Source organism: Indicator indicator, chromosome 22, assembly GCF_027791375.1.
Source record: "Indicator indicator isolate 239-I01 chromosome 22, UM_Iind_1.1, whole genome shotgun sequence".
Classification (NCBI taxonomy): Eukaryota; Metazoa; Chordata; class Aves; order Piciformes; family Indicatoridae; genus Indicator; species Indicator indicator.
Window position 1 is genome coordinate 13,577,905 of NC_072031.1, and position 22,375 is coordinate 13,600,279.

At 43.8% G+C, this 22,375-nt stretch overlaps 1 protein-coding gene across 1 annotated transcript in view; it reads left to right on the forward strand.

Moving 5' to 3' along the window:
* Positions 1-4,985: 4,985 nt before the first annotated feature.
* The window catches only part of FOXK1 (forkhead box K1), a 48,860-nt gene continuing 31,470 nt past the window's right edge, over positions 4,986-22,375 (forward strand). The window contains exon 1 of the mRNA XM_054391171.1: positions 4,986-5,377. Within this exon, the coding sequence (XP_054247146.1) occupies positions 4,986-5,377 (392 nt within the window). The remainder of the gene's footprint in view (positions 5,378-22,375) is intronic.

Below are 22,375 nucleotides of genomic sequence, written 5' to 3' on the forward strand. Positions count from 1 at the left end.
GCAGGTTTATACAAATTGCCCCAGATCAGGACCTAGGGTTGTCACTGGAGAGATGTAAAGATTGGGGTTAAAAGCACAGATTGTGCAACAGAGTTGAGAACGCAGGTAGAAATCCCACGAGAGACCGTGAGAGTGCATGGGAGACAGATACTACCATGCACCTGAATATGTTTCAAAACAACAAATTTTATTTAACTTCTTGCAGCTGCTTGCTTAGGAAGAAAATCCTATCAGACATGTGTAAGTGCAAACCCCTTTTAGTTTCTGTGTCGCAGCACTATGATTTCCCTGAGACATGAAACAGAATTAAAACCCACCCAGCTGGAGAAAGAAATGAGGCTGCTCTCGAGCACAGGTGTGCTGGAGAAAGTAGCTCTATAGATACAGGGCAAATTGCTCATCACTTACATTGCTTCAAATCAGTTTGGACAGAAACCACAACGGTGTTTCAAACCTACTTGATGGCTGAGGAAAGTGACAGGGAGAAGCATTGTGGGGAGCTGGGCAGGAATTTGAGGGAACACTGCCATCTTCTCTTTTATTTTAGTTAATTATTTATCTGATGTAGGTCCTGACATCTCTGCTTGCTTGCTAGTGATGAACACTTTACATTGGTGGAAGTCCTATCGCCTTCAACCCCATCAGATTGGCACCACTCTCCAAAAGAAATGCTGGGCTGAGCTTGCATAGAAACAGCAGTCTCTTTTCCTTAAAGTAATTGCTTTCCTTCACTCTCCTCCTCCTTCTCCAGGTCAGGGCTGTGAGTATTAAGCTAGTTTTCATTGTGATCACCAATGTGTTGTCTAGCTGCTGGGTAAATACATCAAGCAGCTCACATCCAGTGTGCAGCTCACATCGTTCCCTTCTGCTGAAGCTGCCTTTCAATTAAGCTTTGGTCTGGGGGGGTAGAACAGATTTCCTGTGGTGTTGAAGCCAAGCAGCTTCTTTGCTAAATTGAGGCTTGATAAATATGTATTCAGTCTCACGCAGCAGAGCAGTGAACAACAGCCCTACGAACAGCTAAAGAAACACAGTGTTTCGCTTACAGAAACTAAGTGGCTTTAAGCAGACACCATCCAGCAGATAAATGCAGAAATGTACCCTTTTATCACTGTTTTTGCAAGATTTGTGTTTGCCCAGTGCAGTGGTATCTGGGTGACCATAACAACCCATTGCATTCATTTGCCCAGAACTGATAGCACAAAATAGATTCCTGCTGGCTATCGCTGTATTGAGATGGTCAGCAACGACACGCTGCCAAACAAATATTTGACAAAGGACAGTCAGGTTTTGCACTGCTCTCTGAGTAATGCCAGCTCTACCCCAGTTACTTTCTGCTCTTCCTGTCCCCATCCCAGCTGCTTTGTTTGAATGTTTAATTTCTCCTCCCACTTCAGGTTGCCCTCTTGCACAGATGCAGCAGAGCAGGGCAGCATCTTGAAGTGGCTCAAGGTATCTCTACAAGGTGCCAGGAGAGAGAATTTCTGCCTGTGCTCAGGCAGCCATGTTTGTACAGGGTCTTGGTGTCACACCAGGCTAAGCATGGCCCTGGCTAGAGCGAGCTGACAGCTGGCCAGTTCAGATGGCCAGGAATGGTCAAGGTGATGTTCCCACATCTGAGCATTGCAGCAGTGCCTGGGCACATCACAGGGATGGGACATGGAACTTGGTGTGTCCCCCATCCTGCCCACAGCTCCCACCAGGGCTGCTCCCCACCTCAGCTCCCTGCAGCTCACAGTACCTGGCTGGCAACCTTGAGCCATCTGAATATTTTGGTAGGTAATGCAGAGTCAGGAAGTTTGGCCACACCTGCAGATGTATCCATCTAAAGCCCTGCCGAGGAAAATGAACCACTTTAAAGTCAATCCAGCCATACAGGATGAGGTTAATTTAATTCAAACAATTTTGAGTGCATTTACATCAGGCATTTACACTGGGGCAGCTGGCTTGACTTTAAGCAGGATTAGCTGACTGGAGGAGCGCAAAGCATTTCCTTGTCTGAAGGGCCCTTGGTTTGATGCTGTTGCAGGGTGGATTAGAGGTGAGCAGAGCGTTGGAGGCTGCTGAGCAGAGCTCTCTGTTGCTCACAGCGCAAGGAGCTTAGGATGCCGCAGGCAGATGGGCTGGTGAGACACGATGCTAAGCGCAACCCATCAAGCAGCTTGGAGGAATCCTGTTTCTGTACACTGCTTGATCACATTTTGCATGAAGCTGGGATTTATCTCGGCAGTGGTGCTGGCTTAAGCAGCAAATTCCACTCAGAAGAAATTTCCAGACAGAAAGAAAAAGACTTGTTAGAGGAAGAATCTCATCAACTGGTACAGCAAAAGCGTCTTGGTGGCTGCAGAGTGACTGTGACACATGTGAACGTGCCCACTGGTATCTCCAGCTCTGCGGCCCTCAAGGAGTGAAGCTGTGCTGTGTCCACCCCAAGGGCCCAGGAAGCCTCTGAGCAGCGTGAGGATCTTTGCAGGCAACCTCACGTGCCAGCCCTGGGGTTATTCCCTGACTGGAGCTGCAGAAATCTGTAGCCTGTATCCAATGTGGGAGAGGTAATGGGACCCAGCCCTGGCAGTGACACGCCTCTTGGCTCCACATCAGACAGGTCCACAGAGCTGCCTGCAACTGCTGTATTTAGAACCATCGCCCTGCTCCTGCCCATGCAGGGTTGGCTCCTGCCAATGTGGGGTTGGCTCCTGCCCGCAGCCTGTTTTCCCATGAAGCTGGGGAAATGTTTACTGACAACGTCTGGTACCAGCCTCACCTTCTTTCTGATCCTTTTTGGGTCCCTCTGGTCAAATGACACCATTTTAAGTTTTAGAAAAGCCTTAAGACATCAAGTAAAACCTCTCTGGAGCTGTGTTCTCCTTTTTTGTTGTTTTTTTGATAGGTCACACACTGCTCTGATATGAGGCCTCACTTCACCTGCTCCCACACACCTGCCTACCAGTTGGGTCCCTTTTTAAGCACATTTAACAGCACTCATGTCAGTGTGAACAGGCAAAAGACTTGAGCTCGCTCTCCTGTCAGGCAGGATGCAACCCTGGCTTTCACCTACCAGGTGGTCGTCTTTTACTTTCTGGCCATGAGCAGTTGCTGATGCTGAGTGATTTGAGGAAGCAGAGGAGCTGAGGCAAGATGGGTGCTAGCAGAGCAGCTCCCCATTGGGGTGCAGGTGTGCTGTGACCCTACTTACTTGTTCCACACCATCTGAGAGCACTGTTTTAGCTGTAATTTAATTCCAGGCCTCCAGGATGGCCGCTCTTGTGACCACGGCTCTCCTCCCATGTCCCCTGTGGGGATGCCTTTTCTTCTTCTCCCGCCCTGGGGACTGCAACCTTCTGCTGTGCCTGGTTTGGCTGAGTCTCATCAGAGAGCAGACACTGCTATGTAGGAAGTGGCATTGGTGTTTCATTAGCCAGTGCTTTTCTCAATTCCTCTCAGTTGGTATTGACCTGTACTGGCAAAGAGCACTCTTACTGAAGATGATGTCTCGACTGAGATGTCTAACTCAGGTCTCGACTGCTCAGCAGTCATTAAACATCTCAGGGAAGATGTTCCAGGAACAGGGATGTTAAGCTTAGGGTCCTGGACTGATTCCAGCTCATTTAATTAAGTCTTCATAGCTGAAATTTGCTTTGCACTTTTGACCAGTTATGGGATTTTTTTTCTCCTCTAAGATGTTGAGCAGCCTTGCTATGAGCTGCCGCATTCCCCACACGAGCTGAAGCAAGAAGCAATTACTGCTGCTCCCTCTTAAAAAGATCCTCAAATCCATTGTATTTTCTAGCTACTTAATTTAGGATTCTGTGAATTATCAATGGCTCACCTATACAGAAAAGTTTTTCTGTTTAATCTGGATAATCTAAGCAGTAGAGTATATGTGATCCAAAGACATAGAATCATAGACTCATAGACTCATTTTGGCTGGAAAAGACCTTTAAGATTTGAGTCCAACCATTACTGAACTCTACTGAGTCTCGTGCTAACCCATGCCACTCAGAACCATATCTCTGTGTCTTTTAAACATGCCAGAATAGAAAAGAATATAATCTTTATCATTTGTGTAAGTAACTTTCATTTTGAAAAAATTACAAAAAGTAATTTAAAGTGAGAAATCATGTAATACAAGCCAAACATACACATTCCCTTATAAGAGAACGCTATATGAGAATAAAAACACTACATGAGTATATACATATATGTATAAGGATATATGAGGATCCCTCCCTTCATCAAGCCTTTGCAAAGTCCAGGGATATGGAAGTCGTGCTGTGATTAAATCCCTGCCTAACAACGTAGTGTGGTTTTGGTGTGATGATTTGAAGAGGCAATAAAATGCCTTCTCACTGGGCTTGGGTTGATTTGAAACCATGATGACTCTGTATCAAGAGGTGGGTGATGCTCTGGGGTCTGGCCATGGGGTGGATGTGCCCCACAGCGGGCCATGAGCAGAGAGTTTTGGGGTGGAAGTGCCCCACAGAGAGCCTCAAGCTAGGACAGTTTTGGATGAATGTGTCCCATGCAGGAATGGGCTTGGAGTGGAAGCGTCCCATGCAGATCTCTGAGCAGGGACGGGTTTAGGTAGGATCTACTCTATAGAGAACCTCGAACAGGGACGGGTTTGGAGATGGGACACCTCTCCAACTTAGGGTGGCGACATTTCATGAGGCCATCAGCTCCCGGACCCGGCACAAAACGGTTGCCCTGCCGGGCTTGGGGGGTGAGGCAGCGGGAGCTCCCTCATAGAGTGTCGCTCCCTCACCACCTGCTCGAGGAACGGAACCTCAGCCTGGGCCTGCAGGCGGCGCAGCGGCCCCGTCGAGCCGCTGCTAGCCCCCGCCCCGCGCCGTATACCGCGGAGCGGCCGGGTCCGGTGGTGCTGCCGGGGAAGGCGGCGGCGGGCTCGGCTCCCGCTCCGCCCCGCTTCCCCCGCCGGCTCCGCCCCGGAGGCCGGCACGCTGGCTCGCTCCCTGCCTGGGAACATGGCCGAAGTCGGGGAGGACAGCAGCGGGGCGCGGGCTCTGCTGGCGCTGCGCTCGGCGCCCTGCAGCCCCGCCGCGGCGCCCCCTCCCGGGCTGCCGCCCCCGGCCGGGCCGCCCGCCGCCGCTGCCTCCACCGCCGGCCCGGTGCTGGCGCGGCTGCAGGGCCGCGAGTTCGAGTTCCTCATGCGGCAGCCGGCCGTCACCATAGGCCGCAACTCCTCGCAGGGCTCGGTGGACGTCAACATGGGGCACTCCAGCTTCATCTCCCGGCGGCACCTGCAGCTCAGCTTCCAGGAGCCGCACTTCTACCTGCGCTGCCTCGGCAAGAACGGCGTCTTCGTGGACGGCGCCTTCCAGCGCCGCGGCGGCCCGGCCCTACAGCTACCGCCGCAGTGAGTAGCCGCCAAGGCGGGCCGGGGGCGCGGGGGCGGTGGCACCGCAGGAGGTGGCGGGGCCTGTGGGGACGGACCCGGGGAAGGGCCTAAGGGGTGGAGTGGTACCCCTCCGCTCCGGGGAGGGAACGTGGGTCTGGGTGGTGAGGGGCCGAGGAGGAGAAAAGAGACGGTAAGAGATCTGTCGGCCCCGTCGAGTAGGCAGTGAAGTGCCTCTGTCCTGAGTAGGGGACGTAGGTCAGCCAGGAGGAGGGCTTGAGGTGATGGTGAGGGTCCACCGATGATGGAGGGGACAGTGATGGATCTCCCGTTCCCGCAGACGGCCCTGAGGAGACGGTGAGGAACTGTCTCTGAAGACGGTGGCCTTGAGGCCCTCCTATCTAGACAGAGAGCATAAGGGGATGATGAAGGACAGCCTCTGAGGAAGGTGGCCTTGAGGCCCCTCTCAGATCAGAGCCTGAGAGGATGGTGTCTCTTGAAGTTGGTCACAGTGGGTGAGGGACTCTGTGCAGTGCCAGAGTGACCCTCACCTGGTGGAGAGCGCTGGTGGTGAGCGATGTCCACTTGCCTCAGCATCACCTTCCTGCCATCAGCGACTGAGAAGGGGGATGATGTTCATCAGGGCTAGGCCTGTGGCTGCTGCTCCTGAGGAAACCATGACTGGGGAAAAAGTGTGAGACTGCCACCTCAGGGTGCTGCTCCAGCAGGCTGTCCCCCCGGTCATCATCCTCCATACTGGCCTGCCAAGAGACTCATGTTCAACTGGTGGCCCTGAAGAAGTTTCAGAAGCATACATGAGGGAAGGAGGACTATTGTCAATAGGGTAAAACTTGCTTTACCCAGGGCTTGTCTTCCCTGGAAAAGATCTAGTGTAAAAAGTTGGAAAACCACTTTGCCAGAGTGCTTATTTTAGGATTGGCAAGAAAGGTGTTGTTCCTGATGTCTTTCTGGGGCAACAGGAAAAAAAAGGCATTGGGCAAGTCCAGGGATGGTCTTGCTTACCACTACCTCTAGAAAGCAGGTGTTAAGGTGTCTTCACTTCTTTGAGGAAGGGGAAAGGCCTGCCAGAGAGTTTTCTGTGCCATCAAGGAGGTGGCTGTGCTGTGTTTCAGATAAACTCTCCTCAGAAAGAGGAATGAGGTTGACTTTAATCTTTCTTCCTCTGAAAACATTGTTTATGGTTGCTGACTGCTGTCTAACGTCTGCAGAGCTTCACCCTGGGGGTGGCAGCATGGTAGTGGTGGGTGATGTAATTCCAGCATGCATCTCTTTAGGTCATACCTAACTGGCTAATGCCATCTCTCAGGGAAGATGTGCTGTAAAGGCAGGAGATTGAGTTTTTATGATGTTCCACTGGGCTTTCAGATGTTTGTACGAAACATCTGTTTTCATCTGGCAGTTTTTGGCTTTGGTACTGTTTACCTCCTGCACCATGGTCCTGGAGTTATCCCTTTTCCACCAGCCTGTTGCTCAGGGGAGGGTTTTTTAATTACTCATTTCCTCTGCAGGCTGCTTCGTTTTGTATTTAGTAATTCGGTTGTAACTCCCTAGCTGTTCACTCTCTTAGGCATTTTGGTTTGTAACGTGTTTTGCTTTCTAAAAGAGATGTCCTTTAGTGTCTGTTTAATTAATACTGCTTTGTAAAACAAGACCACCCAAAGCCCAAGCCATTTCTGTTGTCACTCCCTCAGACTCCGGGTTTATCTTTGTGAGCTCTCTCCTCCCTGTCATTCTGTTTCTTCAGTTGGTTAATCGTAAGCATTGTGCTTCAAAATTCTTTCAAGCAGCAACTTGGTTACATATTTCACTCCCTTCCATTTGCTTGTGACTTCTGGAGTGGGATTGGCAATTTTCCTTCAGCACTTTAAAGGGAGGAGTTTGATGTACAGTTATGAACTCTGCACAATAAGGCATCCTCTTTGCCTGGCCACTGCTCGAGCTACATAAATAAACTTGATACTCCTCCCTTTCTGACTTCCAGAGTAGGAAAATGTTTTGCATCAATCTAAAGGAATTTGCCCCCTTGCTTCTAACAGGTAAACAACTCCTTCCCTTTGGCTGGCCAGTCAAGGGTTTGTAACCCCCACGAGGTCAAAAAAAATCCTGCTGAAGCTTGGTATACACAGTTTTACTTGAGATTTTAAACTGTTCTGTCTTCTGTTATCTCCACTCTTGAAAAATCAGTCAGTTCCCTCCCAGTCATCCCCCTACGCACACAAACACATACACAAATCTTCCCTCCACCCTCAGTAAACAAAACAAAATGCTGGTTGGTGCTGTTTCTTCTCCTTAGAGAAGCCTATTTGCTTACAGCCAACCCACTACAATTGCCACATGTAGAACAAAATGAAGATGGGTTTTGGTACATAGACTTTACCAACCACGACTTTTTTCTGAATATTGTTTTATGGCAATGCTTATTAGGCTGTTTGACACAGCCACAGCTTCTCCATGTACTGGCAGAACACACAGTTTGTGTTCAATTTCAAGAATTGATGGCCATTGAGTGATTTAGATGAGAGGCCTTCGTGATATGGGAAGCTCTTGCTGGTAATCTTCTAAGAACCAGTTTTTTGAGTAGCTGTCTCCCTTTCTTTCCCCCATTGCTAAGAGACAGCAGAAATAGGCAAAGTCTGGTCTCTGTTGCACCAGTGTAGTCACTGCTGCTGTTAAGTTACAAGCAAAGGAGATGTTTGTGCGTCCTGAGATCATGAATGGAAACAGAAAGTTCCAGGGGAGAAAAAAGTGTCCTTTGGATATAATTCATACTATTTGCTAAAACTTCCCAGCTGTGTTGTTAGGGAAGATTGTATTTCCCAGGTGTGATGACATAACTATGAAGTATAATTAAACAGTAATGACCAACAAGGGCATTTCCTGGAGGTTAGTGACAGAAACAAAATAGGTGGAAGAGTGGAAGGTCTGCAATACAGCTCAAGACCCCTTAATTTGTTTGATTAATGAGAGCCCTGCTGCAGCAGGCATTGCAGATATAAATCAAGATGAAACGATGGAAGCACATAAAAAATAAGTGCTTTAAATCAAATTAAAAATTGATAGAAACTTTTTTTTTTTTTTTGGCTGTGCTACTGGGAGCTGGAGATCTGTGGTAAATATCTGGATAGTTTTCTACTAAAAAAAAAAAATCACCCAACAGAAACTCAAGACTATCAGTAGGATAGACACAAGATTTTAAAAACTGTTCTACTGGAAAAAAACATAAGATACAGCAGGAACCATTAGCTGGAGCACTTTTCCTGCTGAAGACATTTTTTTTTTTTTTTCCCAAATTTCCAGTGTAATCTGGTGTTTACAGGATCCGGTTAATGCTGAATTATTAAGGTTTTCTTTGTTGTCTTCAAAACTGACTCAATTTTTTAAAAACAAATGACACTAACAAGTTAGAGACTTCCAGTAACTAAAATATGCCTCTACAGACACAGCCCTCAAATCAAAGGACCTGAACTAGCTGAAAGTTAAGCCTGATCAACCCAATTTTAAGCAGCTATGGATCAGGTTTTCAAATGGTCCTAAGTACAAAAGTTCTATTGACTAAAAACTGCAAATGTTGATTGAGTGTAGCCCAATAATAGCACTTGAGCCTTCTGAACTGGGAGCTCAATAGGTTGGAAAATGGTGCTTCTCTGTGAATATTTCATGGGATATTTGCTTACCGCCCATTTTGTATTTTTGCAGTAGTGCTATTAATGGAGCCTGAAGTTGGTGGGCTTCTGTGTAAAGAGATACTTCTAGTATGGGATTTATAAGTGCAAAAATAAGTGGTTAAACCTGCAGTTCTTTTAACATTTAGGAAATGGAAGGAAAAAAATAAAGGAGTTCCTGAGTTTAAGCATAAAATACAAGGGAAGTAAATATATGGATAAATGAAATTAATTTTTTTTTTCATTTTCCTAGAATCATAGAATTGTTTCAGTTGGAAAAGACCTTTAAGAGTTCAACTGTTTTAACTCTGTGTTTTAATTTATGCATATGAGTCCCATTATAAATTGAAAATTTCCTATGCATGTGAAGAGCTTGCTGCTTTACCTCTAGTGGGATTTTCCTGGGTGCTTAATACATTTGACAAAAATAAGTAATCCAGTACTCTGAACACAAATCAAGGTGCTGACCCCGCAACGTTTTGTTTGTATTAATCTTTCTGCTTTGTGAGTACATATATTCACTTCAGTATTTGGGTAGTTGGGGTATCTCCACAATTGGGGTTTAGTAACCAAGCAGAAAAAACCGCGAGCTAGATCCAACAGCCTTTGCATTTCCCTTTCAAAGGGAGATTGTGCAGTCTGTAAGCCAGTAATTTGAGGTACCAACTGAAGTTCAAAAAATGGACATAATCAAAGAAAAGGGAGATATGGATATCATATTGCGGTGTTCTGATGACCTCAGTAACCACTTGGTCCCCATTCTTGTGGTTAGAATGATGTGATCACGGTGTGTGTGAGTGCGGGTATCCTTACATCGCGGAGGGAACTGCATGCGCATACTAAGGAAATACTTTGACCACATAACCACGGCTACGGAACGAGTTGTTTCTGAAGTGCCGTGTGTGTCTGTTAACTCTCATAAAACTCCTCATGTAGTTTTACTTCTTAAATATTGCATAATCTGCACTTGCAACCATTTTCTTCTTCTTTGTTTGAAATGCATCATTTGCTTTGCTACAGCTTGTGGATGAATGTTTTGCTCTCACTAGAAGCTCTTTAAAGATTTGCTGTCTTAGTGCTTCCTCGTGTTTTTTTCATGCTCTTATTTGATTTCAGAGACTGTCTTTGAGAACAGGTTTTTTTGGTGCACAGCAAGATGGTGATAAAGGATTACTTGATTTTAATTGCTGAATTTATGTCAAGTAATAATTTTTGGCAAAGCAGCTCAATTTGTCATGGGTTATATTAAACGTTTAAGGAAAGTTTCCCTCATTATGTGAAACTACTGCTCAATTTGTTGATTTAAAAATAGCTGTGCTGTAAGTCACATTGTGAATATAAACTAAACTGTGCAAAATTCAGAGTCTGTTCTCTTATATGATCTTTTAAACCATGCTTAGTTCAGTGTAGCTCATGTGCTGATTATGAAAAGATTAATCTAACCAGAACATGCCACACTTGTACATTCTTGTGCAGACTCTCAGCTATAAAGGCTTAAATATATGTTCAAGTTGTGCTGGTGTAACTTCTTTGTGTTAACAAACTCTCAATGATGGCATGTATGCTTAGCTGACTGTGGGATTCTTCCAGTTGATACTGTTGTGTGAGATGTATGAGCATGAGTCTTTCCTTTTATGAAAACAGGAATCAAAATGATGAAATCTGTAGTAATTCATATCTCAGTTATTTTGGTGCCAGCTGTGTGAGCATCCTCACTGCAAAGTGTCTGTTTTGTCTTCTGGTAACAAATCTTTTTTTTTGTTTTGTTTTGTTTTGTTTCCCCCCCCTTTCTCCAGAAAACAGGACACTCTTGTGCACTGAGTAACTGAAAGCATACATGACAACCAGATTAATGTGATTGTTTTCTTTGTAAGCAAGCTCTTAGTAGCTGTGCTTTGATAGCCATTTGGCGTCAGAGCTGTTCTGTGGGATGCCAAATTCTCTTACTCGGTGTTGCAGTTTCCTGGAGGAGTAGATGTGGCAACAGGATGTTGGTAAAGAACAGGAAACTACTTGAGTTTGCTACTTATGCCATGCAAATAAAGTCTTACTACCGGCCCATGTGTAGTAACTCAGTGTTGACTTCTGCTATTGACAGAAGCAGTTGCAGAATGTGGAGCTTCATATGTGTGCTTTGTCGGGAGGGAGCTGCACTGATACTGGGGTAATAGAGGGTACACGGGCTGCTTAGGTGGTTGTTAAACCACTCTTTGAGATTTGACAGTTGACTCCAGCTGGCTTTCTTATTCAGGGTGGATATCTGCTAGCACTCAGTTCTGTGTCAGTTCTCCTGATGAGCAGGGAGCATCTGGGTGTTCTGCAGCCAGAGCCAAAAAGCACCACAACCAGAAATGCTGATTAGACCCAGATTCACCTTGCTGCCAGTTAAATGTGGATGAGCCAGCTTTCTTTTCCCAATCCAAGTGGAAATGTGGTTTAAAAAAAGAAAAATCCTGTACTTTGAGCTGGCAATGTTAATGAAAAAGGAGAGGAATTATCTTACTTGGTTTTATTACAGATTCTTTCCTCTCTTCTTTCTAATATAGCAGTTCAGAGCATAGAAGCCTCTCACATGGGGCCATACCTAACACCAGCTTTGGTTTATGAATCCTTGGTTGCTTCTAGGAGTTTCTAGAGATTGTAGACTCATGGCTAGAATATTTACTTCAGGATTCCTACTTGAAAGAAAGAAAAGTAGGAAAGCTAAATATGCTGTAGGGCATAGTCCATAGTGTGTTGGGTGGTTAAAGTCTTTGTTGTCTTAGAGTTGCATATGTCTAGGAGAGGCAGTAAATGCCTAAGAAGCCCATTGAGCTTGTGCAGTGCTTTCTGACTGCTGAAATTGGTAGCCTTTAAATGCTGGTTTATGAATTTAAAGTGGCTGGTGAGCACTAATATAACAGACCGATACAAGAAACAGGGAGAGTCAGAGTTCTGGCTGTCATTTTGCAATAGTTTGTTTTGGCCAAATCTGTAACATGAAAATGTTGAAGCTTTTTGTGTGTGTCTTCTGAATGTGGGTTATGAAAAGACATCTTAATGTACTTCCAGCCTTGGTTAATCGACTGATTGTGAGTACAAATCATTGTGTGGTCTTAATGTGTTCACTTCAGTCAATAATTCAGTATTAATCACTGAATAGTTTTTTTCAAGTATTTGTAAGTCTGCCTGTTTCAATTGACTGCAGATTCCTTATATAAGCAGATGGAGGTGCTTATAGAACAATGAATCTCTCACTTAAGTAAATGTGAGGAAAAGTTTCTACCTGATAGCATATTCTTTGTTTTCATAGCACAGATTCAGTTTTACTAATGCGTTCACTCTTGTCCACAAACGTTTTCTGCTTGTAGTTCACATTTTCAATTTCTTCAGAACAGCTCAATAAAATGCATGTGTGCATTCCCTCTGCATGGCATTTAATTATTATGAAATACATATTTTATTGGACAGTAAAACATTTAAGCATCCTAATGGCCTAATTAATACTCTCTATCCTCTTCTGCCTTGTGTATTTTGCTCTTTGTTATCCTGCTGCTCCTTTTTCATGTCCTCGTGCATTTTTTTCTCATAAAAATTTCAAGCAGTCTTGAGAGAGAAGCCTGTTAGAAGCCTGTTCTTTGAATATTCAGCAGCTCTAAGTAAGATTTGATTGATGGTCCCTTCCCTCCCTAACCAGTCTATTTTTAGTAATTTAAAAGTGAGTTTAATTTCTTGGGTTCTCGTTTGTTATGTATGCGTGATTTACTTCAGTGGTTTTCCTCCCTCCTTTGAATGTACCAGATACGTAATTTTCATGTTGTTTGAGGACATCTTGACACTTTGAGGAAAAATAATGTAGAAATTCATTGGGAGCTCTGCCTTAGCTAAGGGAGCAAAGATGGACAGGCTTTGTCTGGTTCTCTTAGTATATGCTGCATGATTGGTATAGGGTAAATTCTCTTTTAGAACACAATGAGGAGACAAAAAGCCTTGCAGAGGTTGTCTAAGCACTACAGTCAAGGACAGCCCTCCCCTTCTGAACTATAACATCATAGTTGGACCCTTTTTTGTGCTTCATGCCACTTAAAAGCCTTAGGAAGTGTTCCCACACAAATTCTTTTAATCTTCTATCTCCCTCAAGGCCACAAACAGAAGCCACCAATATTTTGACTAAGCAAGAGCGGACTCCCTGCAGAGCCTGTTTGAGCACTTGCTAAAGGAATTGTTCTTGAGCAACTTAAGGCCTTTCCTCTCTCGAGGGCATAAGAACTATGGACTCTTAAACATTCCAAATCCTGTTTGTGTGGGAGGAGAAAAGGACTAGACACAGAAAGCAAATGGTGTTTCCACCTAATGGGTAGACCAAAACCATTTTTGCTTTTCATATTCAGTTTGAGGTGTAGCCCAAACTAGTAAGGGTAGGCTCTTGGTGTGGGAATGTGCCAACTGCTATTTATTTATTGATCTCTTTCTTTTTTTAATTGTTTCACGGCTTGCATAACCTGGTGTACCTTGGATTGGCTGCCTGCCCACCATGCGTAAAGGGGTGTTGACTGTCAACAAGACTGGCAATTGGGTGGCTTTTCCTCCTTCTGCCTTGTCCATTCAGCTGTATAATTATCTCTCTTCTACCGTGTGTCCCTCAGACACTGTTTAATGAGACAAGCCATAACAAAACTGATCTAGCACTGGGCAGACCGGCAGAGGAAGGCAAAGGCTGGCACATGCTTTGCTGCTAATGTCTTCCTGTATGGAATATTAAGGAAATCACGGAAGTTTTCCTCAGGCATAGGAATTCTTAGGAAAAAACTCCAAATGCATAGTGGTTCAATAAAAGTGTTGCTAGCATTCTTTTGTTTGTGTAAACAAGGTATATGCAACCCGGCTGTTAGAAATAGGCGTAATCAAGCAGTTTAGACTTGCACAGAATCTTGTTTACAATTGAGTGTCCCAGATCAGTGCTTCACTGCAGACAGAGCCACAGAGTGAACTTGGGAAACAAAATTGTTTTGCTGGACAGTGATTCCAGATCTGAGGTCTCTTAGTGACAAGCAGTTGCATCCTTTTCTTCAAGTGGTTCACAGTTTCTTCTCAGTTTCGTCTGTTCCACCAGATAGTATTGCAAGTATGAGAACTCCTATTAAAAGAAAACCTGTAGCAGGGAAGGGCTAGAATCCTAGTCCCCAAAAGGCTGATACAAACTAAGTTGTATGAAGCTTCCAGGTAAGGTACATGTGTTAAAATAAAATGTTTCCATAATTCAGTGTACTGTGCTGAAGCAAAGGAAGGGGAGCATTAGGATATGCCAGTAATACAAGAAGTTAACTATCTAAAATTCCCTGATTTAAAAATAATGGAATTACTGTAGCAGCAGCTTCCATATGTAGTTGTTTTGCAAAAGTCATTGTCACTTCAGTTGGCTAAAGTCCTTTCCAGGAAGAAACCCCTCAGTGTGGTTGTAGATGCTGGCAGGATTTAAAATATCTTAAGAATCTTGGGATTGTTTTACATCATTTGCAATCTTAGCCGTATCCTGCTAGGTGGTCTTTCATAAGCCAGTCCAGCACATCTTTTGAATCACAATAAAATTATTTTCTTTTCCTCTTTGTTAGTAGGAAGATTGTGCCTGGGATTCTCTTCTAACCTTTATTTTTAATGTCAGTATTTTGGAGGTTGTAGGTAGATGTCACTTTGTAGACATTTTTGCGAGAGATGCTCCTTTACCCCAAATGTTTTTTGGCTGTGAGTCCAGAAGATGTCAGCTTTTAAAACATTTAAATTGCCCTCAGAGCCACTTTTAAAGCAGTCATCCTGGCTTTCTCTGCTGGGTATTGAATGGATTGTGAAATGTCTTCAGAGGGATTGGAATGGACTCGAGCAAACGTTTCGCAAAGTCTGACTCCATATGGATCATTTTTTATAACGTACATAAATAGTACATTAGCTCTTTCAAATCACTTTCTAAATGAACTGAACCAGCCTCCAAGGAAAATACATCATAGTCATGCTCTGCATGTTAGAGCTCTCTTAGAGCGTCTGATTGAATTCAAAGGTTAGGAGCATCCCACACACAAGCTTTTTCTGGCATATGTATGTGGGAATTAGGATCTTTTCCTGAGCCTTACAGAGGTGATTTTGTTTTGCATGGCCTTTGCTAATGTCTTCATAGGTAATTACTTAGATTTGGAAGGGAAAGTCTTCTGGATGGCTTCTGAGACCTTTCAAGGAGATGGACTGGCTCCTTGAAAGCAAATCCTATGGTGGTGAATGGCCCATTAGAAGAAAGTTGATGGCATTGCAAATGAGGCTTGCAGGAGAATTAAACTCTTGCAGTGTATCCAACAAAGACGCTGAAACAAGTGCCCCTCTTTGATGGTTATTGAATTTTTTTATGAACTGATCTTTTCAAATTGTTCATTTCTCCTCCTCTTCCAGAGTATAAAAAATTCCCAAGGTTCTGAATACTTGTGGTAATAAAGGAAGAGTCTTCCCAAGAAGATGGGAGATAGTATGAAAAGAGGATTAGAATTGAAGTTGCGTGTTGCCTGTGGCAGCTGTGGCCACATTTCTGTGGTGAAAGGGGCAGGGTCTGCCACAAGCTGGAAATTCCCCATGTGCTGAGCAAAGTTTTAAAATGCTTGATGTTGAGTTCGGTGTGGAAATGAATAACCAGTGCTACTTGCAGAGACCAGCTGGGACACTGCAGTTAGTTCCATGCCGTCACTACATATTTAATCCTTGGTGTACTGCTTAATTTCTTATTGAAAATGGAACTCTTCGTAGAAGCTGTTAAAGGGAAGTTGCTCAGAGTGTGAGTGCAGGTGGTGCTTTTTTTGGCACTGAGGTAGGTGTTAATTGTGGTTTGTGATTGAAGGAGAAACATACTTAGGTAAATTTTTCTACCAAGATGGGCAAAGAGAATAGTTAATACTCATCTTTTTCATTTTAACCAGGATCAGTGTGAGAAGCAGAGGCTTGGAAAGCCTCTCTGAAGGACTCTCGAATTTCACAGAGGCAAGGGAGGACTGAGTGATGCTGGTGGTGGCCAGACTGCTGAGTCACCTCTTGTGGTCTCTGCTGTGGTAGAATAGAGGCCAGACAGGCTCTTATCTTAAAGCTGGTCTTGGAGAGGGAGAATACTCGGTGCCTTGTAAGTGGGGGGCTAGGCAGCCTTTTCTGGTGTAGAAACTGTGGGCAAATGTGTGTGTGTTATAGAGCCACATATATTGGTCATTGCTGTGACATCTCTTGAACATCAACTGCATGTTAGACTGACTGCTCACTGCCTGCTGCTGACAGAATAGTCATGGTCCAGGGGTCCAGTGTCATCACTGAGGCTGGATGCCATGGTTTGGCAGTACTCTCCTGGGACTGGGGAAAGCAGGACATGAGAGGTCCTACAGGAAGGTGAGATGCTTTACACCTATGAGATGCTTTATACCTATGAGCACTTGGCAAAAGCCAAACAAAGCTTACTCCTGATTCTAGACTATATGCAGTGTCTGCCAGAGGAGAGTTTGCCACCACCTCCTGAAAGCTGGGTGTAGGAACAAGGGTGGTGACAGCAGAATGTAGAAATAAGTATCATCCCACTTTGTTTCATATAAGTTGCCTTTCGTTGTGCATTTGAATTAACTTAGTGGGACAGTGAGTTAGTGAGGGGGGTAGATGGAATAACCTTGCTTGTCAGTCTGGTGTGTATTCTGTTTTTTCAATAGCATAAAACCTTGGCTGCTGTCAGGCACACTCTTGAAGAATATTTATCTCCACTGACTACTTTTTTTTTTCCTTTCTTCTGTTCCACTCCATACGTATGCCAGTTCAATCTGTACTTTGGCCCTGTTTAATGCATATTATCTGATAGGGTTGGGATTTTGTTTTGCTTTGGCTTTTTTCCTTTGAAACATCTCACTAGGATCTAAAATGGAGCTGGTTATAAAACTGAACACTAGGATATGGTATGTAGTTCTTTGCCAGTGTTGTCAGAGCAGCAACCACATAAAATGAATTTCTGTGTCTTTTAAATATGCCCCAGACTTAACTAAGTGCTGGGCTGATGAAGAGTCCCTCAGAGCTTTGTGGAAGTGCTGGCATCAGATACATCTTCACTCTGTCAAAGCAGGGGTGACAAGTGTGGTGTTGATTCTTTTAAGACAGACACTAGCTGAACAGGACTGAAATCCCTACTTTCAGGGAGCCCATTTTACAGAGGTCTGTAGAAGCCAACAATGACTAGGCATTCTGAAGTATTTGAACTGGGTTTGTAAGAGGTACTTACTCTGTCACCCAGTCTAAACACACCTAACCCCGTGGTGAACGCAGTTAAAAATCTCATGAGAGGTTCTGCAGGTCCTAGCGTACATCAACCATGTCAGCAAGGTGGGCTGCACTTGTGGAGAGATACAACTGATCCTGCCCCTGTGTTGATTTTCATGGTGCTAGTACATGCAGTAAGCAGGAGAGAAGGTAATTTTACCTTGATTAGCACCACAGAAGGGAATCAGGATGACTGCATTATAGATGGCTGTGGGATGAGATCAATGAGGGTAGTTTATTTCCATCTATCTAAGTGGGTGTTCTGAGCAATTTAATTTTTCATTTTCTGTTTGTTTTTAGGAGAACCAAGAATGCTAGTGTGTTTAGTCCTTGAAATCCTTCTGTGGTCTCAATTCTGGATACTTTAATGTTGTTGGATGGTGGTTATTTTAAATTAACACCAGGTGCCTGTATTCCCTTCCTTAGCAGTTCCTCGTTTCTCTGCTCTCTGTTACCTGCTGGCAAGCAATTCTCAGAACTGGATTCTCAGTTTTTCTTCTGCTCACCTTTGTTTATATTCTGGAGAATGTTCGAAACTGTTTATAATTAAACATTGTTCAAACAACTAGGTTAAGATTTATTGGCTGGGAGGAGGGAGTTGCTGGCTGGTCATCTGTGTCTGCTTCCCAGCTATAGTGATGATGTTGGGGTTGTACACATGTCTGTGCAAGGGCTGTGGTGTGTCAGGCTGCTGCCCAAAAGCACAGCAGCAAGAAATTGATCCCTGTCAGCAGGCCTGTTTCCTTTGTACAGTACAGGAAAAGCTTAAGCAAGGGTGTGTATATAGGTGATGTCCAAGCTTCCTCTGGAGCTTGGGGTTCTGAAAACATCCCATGGCTCTTGAGCAAAGGACCACTATTATTGTCTCGGTGGATGAGGCTTGCACACCACTGAGAGAGATCAGCTTTGAAACATGGTAATAGGGTTGTGATCTACAGGAGTTTTTAAGCAGGGATCCTTTTAAATGAGGCAGACACAGGTGTAATATGGAAGACAAAAAGCTTCCAGGTGGAAAATGAGCACCATTTAGGAAAACAAATTTAAATTAATCAGATTTAGGAAAAGAATAAGTTATAAAAAAAACTCCATCTTTTCCAAAGCTAAAGCAATTTGTTTCCTGGCCCTGTTTAGTTACTTACAAACTGGAGATGTTAAATAGCTGTTTAGCTTTATGCAGTGTGCTAGGTTTTGCTTACTTATTTTAAAATCACAGATACTGATAATTTTCAGGCTTATGGAAAAATAAAAAATTAAACTGCAACGCTGACAACATACTAACAAAAATTAACAGTTTGATCAGCCTAATATGGAAAGGAAGTTTTGCAGTTACAAGACTTGATGAAAGTGAGATACACACACAAATGTTGTACTTAATTTACATTTTCTCTGAACATCAAATATTTACTGGTTGGTGAAGAAATGGTTAAGATAGGATCCAGAGCTTTACAGGCTAGAATACCTGATTAGAGCAGGCGTGGTACACAGCCTGTTGTGTGTTACAGAGTCTCTTAACTGTCGTTATTTTTATGTATACAACCACACACACACCAAAATAAGATAATGGGCTTGCTGTGTGTTACAGATGATATCAGGCGCCTGCAGTGCTGATAGCGAAATTCTCTGTGTTGGCAGCCAACATCACTTAAACAAAAGCATTGCCTGCTCTGTGCCTGCCCACTTCTTCAGTAGCAGACTTTCATATCAAGTTTTTAATGTCAGGCCACTCATTCTGATGCTTAAAACACCTCACTGTTCCCAAGCTTCAAAATAAACAGTGGCTTTATGGTTAATTTTCGGTTTCAAGGACAGCTTACTAAATGTTCTCCACAGGTAGCTGGCTGCTGAGATCCCTTGAAATGAAACTGCAAGGTTTTTCTCTGCTGTTGTTACACTGCAAGGGTTGATAAATGAGATGGACTTTAATTGACTGGCAGAGTGGTGCTGGGTTAAGACGTGGCTTACCATATGACACACAGGCAAAAGCTCACTGTATATTAAGTTTGTTCAGACACATGAAGTTGTTTATAGTGAGGCCTACACAAGAGAACAGAGCAGCTTCTGTAATGGTGTGGTAGAAATAGGGCCAGAATTCACCTTCAGGAGACTTTAATTAAATAATTTTTTTTAAAAATCAGCCAAAGAAAGCCTCAACCAACATTGGTGAAAAGATAGATGTCACTGATACTGCAGATGAATTTATATTGATGTAAAACTGCATCTGATTTTTGTGGGTAGAGGTAAGACCTTCAAGGCTTAGGTGTTTAACACACTGGCAGACTTGAGTTAGAGCCTGTGATGCTTCACATTGGCTGTACTCCATCTGTTCTGCCCTACGTGCTGCTGAACTGCAGCTTGCTTGTTTGTAAAGGAGTAGGAGTGCTCAGGAGGGGAAGAAGAATTTGTCTTTGATAGTGAGCCCTGTGCCCAGCACTCCAGGTTTGGAGTGAATGGCATATTTTGAAGTTGACTCCACTGTTTTGAAACAGGAAGCTAACTGAGGTATCATTATAGCAGCACCTCTTTGTCTCTCTATGCCCGGTTGACGGGCACCAAGTAACTACCATGTTGTCTTTACATGACCTTTATGGTGGGCTTTACAGAGTCCCTGATCAAGGTACCAAAACTCTGCCCTAATGACATATGTTCTAAAAGCCTGTTAGTGATACTGTTTTGATTATACCAAGGCTTGGTTTCTGAAATCATCTCACATATTTATAATCTGTCTGGAAACAATTGTCAGGATTTTTCTGGATTAACTTTAGCGTAAGTGTTTATAGTTGGGGGTTTCTGTTTTAAATTAAGAGGTGAATGAGTCCCTAGTCAGGTGTGGATTGAACAGTGTTCCACTGAGTTTGTAAATAAGTGATGATAGTGGTATTTCAGGAATATCCCTCAGCTGCTTTATTGTAGGCATTAAAAGAATGAAAAGACTCTACTGACTGGCTTACAGTGCTTTCTGCCTGCAAAGTTTCAGAAAGATCATTTCTGAAATTGCACATTTCTGGCCCTTTGCACTCTCAGTAGCTTTCTGAAGGAGACCAGAGCAGTTTCTGGTAGCTTTTCTTGCACTGGAGTGAGCAGGATTACTACAGATCCATCCTGCAAAGCTGGGGATATGGAAAAGACCTGTCCATAAAGTGAATTTCCCAGGCAGGGTAGTGACTTTTTGTAAGAAACCTCCTACCATTCCTGCTGGCTCTCCCATTAGCTGATGGAAACACCTTTCTCAGCAATTTGGTCATTTCTTTCCTGTTCTTCTGTGAGATGCTATTTCTGAATTTATTCCAGGACCTTGTTGTGGTATTTAATTACATTGAAAAAATTACAACTACAATATCTTATGTGGTTTGGTGTTTGGGGTTTTTTTTTGCCTTTCCTGTACTTTAGTTCTCTAAGGGGAGAGTCTAGAAGTGAAAGCTGCTAGGTGTCTCAAATAATTGAGACAGTCTCAATTCAAAAAGTAAAACCAGAACAACATTTAAGAGATGTGTAAGGTATACAAAAATAAAAATACAGCTCTTTAGTCTTCACCACTAATTCTTCAGTGTGAAACAGCCTTGAGTGTTCTCACTTGACTGAACAATTAACTGTTTCTGTCAGTGGTGTTTGATAGATTTATTGGTTTGCTCTGTGACAGCAATTAAAAAGTTTGTTACATAAGAAATTGTAGGGAAGATGTGCAGAATAAAATGATTGTTGAAGTTTCACAGCATGGTATATCACACGGTATCTGAACCTTTTGCTTTTAGCATCTGGTTGTTGGATCCTAAAAAAAGAAAAAGTGCTCATCTTCTCCTGTGCACTTTAAAAGAAGGTGCGCATGAACCAAACCACCATTTTGATGTTCTTTGGATTGAGCTTCTGGTATCTCTTTTCCTTTTTAGCCTTCCTGATCAGCCTGGGGGTGTTTATGCTCTTCCCCCTCTACCACCTTGTCGGCTCAGTTTCACCCTCTGCCTTTTCCAGGATGGGCAGTGGCTGAGACCTTGCTTTTTGTCAGCATTTTGAGGTGGGATGTTTGCAGAGACTGGACAGACTGAAGAAACAAAAAATTTTTGTGTCTGTGTGTGCATGGTGCTGGCAGGGTGAGAAATCCTGGAGTCTGCCCAAAGTCTTGTGTGAACCTTGCTGTCTTCAAAGGAGTTTGCTAAAATACCTATTTGAGAATCTGCCTGTGCGTGGAAGTGTTTCTCAATGTGTTAGAACCTTGATGAAATGGCATGAAGGGAAGCCCTGTGCAACTGAGCTCAATAGAAACATTCATTACAGCTAATTTACTTGGTGCATTTTAAGAGACATAGCTATTCATAAGTTGTGGTTTTGCCTGATGCTGCTGGTAGTATTTGTTTTAAATAGATACACTTGCCTGCACACGCTCTTTGCCCATCTGAAATCTTGTCAGGCTGTGTTGGAAACCTTGTTTGAAACACAGCAATATGCTGGGTTAGGCAAACCTGTGGGGCCTTCTCATTAAGGGAAAAATCCTTTATCCTGTGTATGGTTCCACCTAAATAGGGAGCTTAAGGAAAAGATCTTGTCTGTGACAAAGAAATGGCAATTTAATTTTTTTCAGAAGCATTGTCCTTGTTCAGCCATCTTACCACGCTTGCTTTTCTCAAGGACAATCAGTGAATAAACTCTGAAGCGTGGTGGTACTAAAAAGCACTTCTTTTGCACATGCAGAGCTTGTGTATTGCATCCCAGTCGACCACAAGCCCCCTCCTGCTCCTGCAGACTGACCTGCCAGTTGCTATGGGAGAATTGCCACGGGGAAGGGACCACAGGACGCACAGAATCACAGAAACATTCAGGTTGGAAAAGACCCTCAGGATCACCATGTCCAACCGATAGCCCTAGTTTACAAAGTTCACCCCGAAACCATATTCCCAAGCACCATGTCTAAACGACCTTGTGCTGGTTTGGGGCCAGACAGATCATCTCTTGCCCCGAAAGGGACAGAAGAATGAGACTCACACAAACGGATTGGAGAGTGATGGAAAGTTTAAATGGAAAAGCAATTGGTGAAGCTACAGAGAACTAC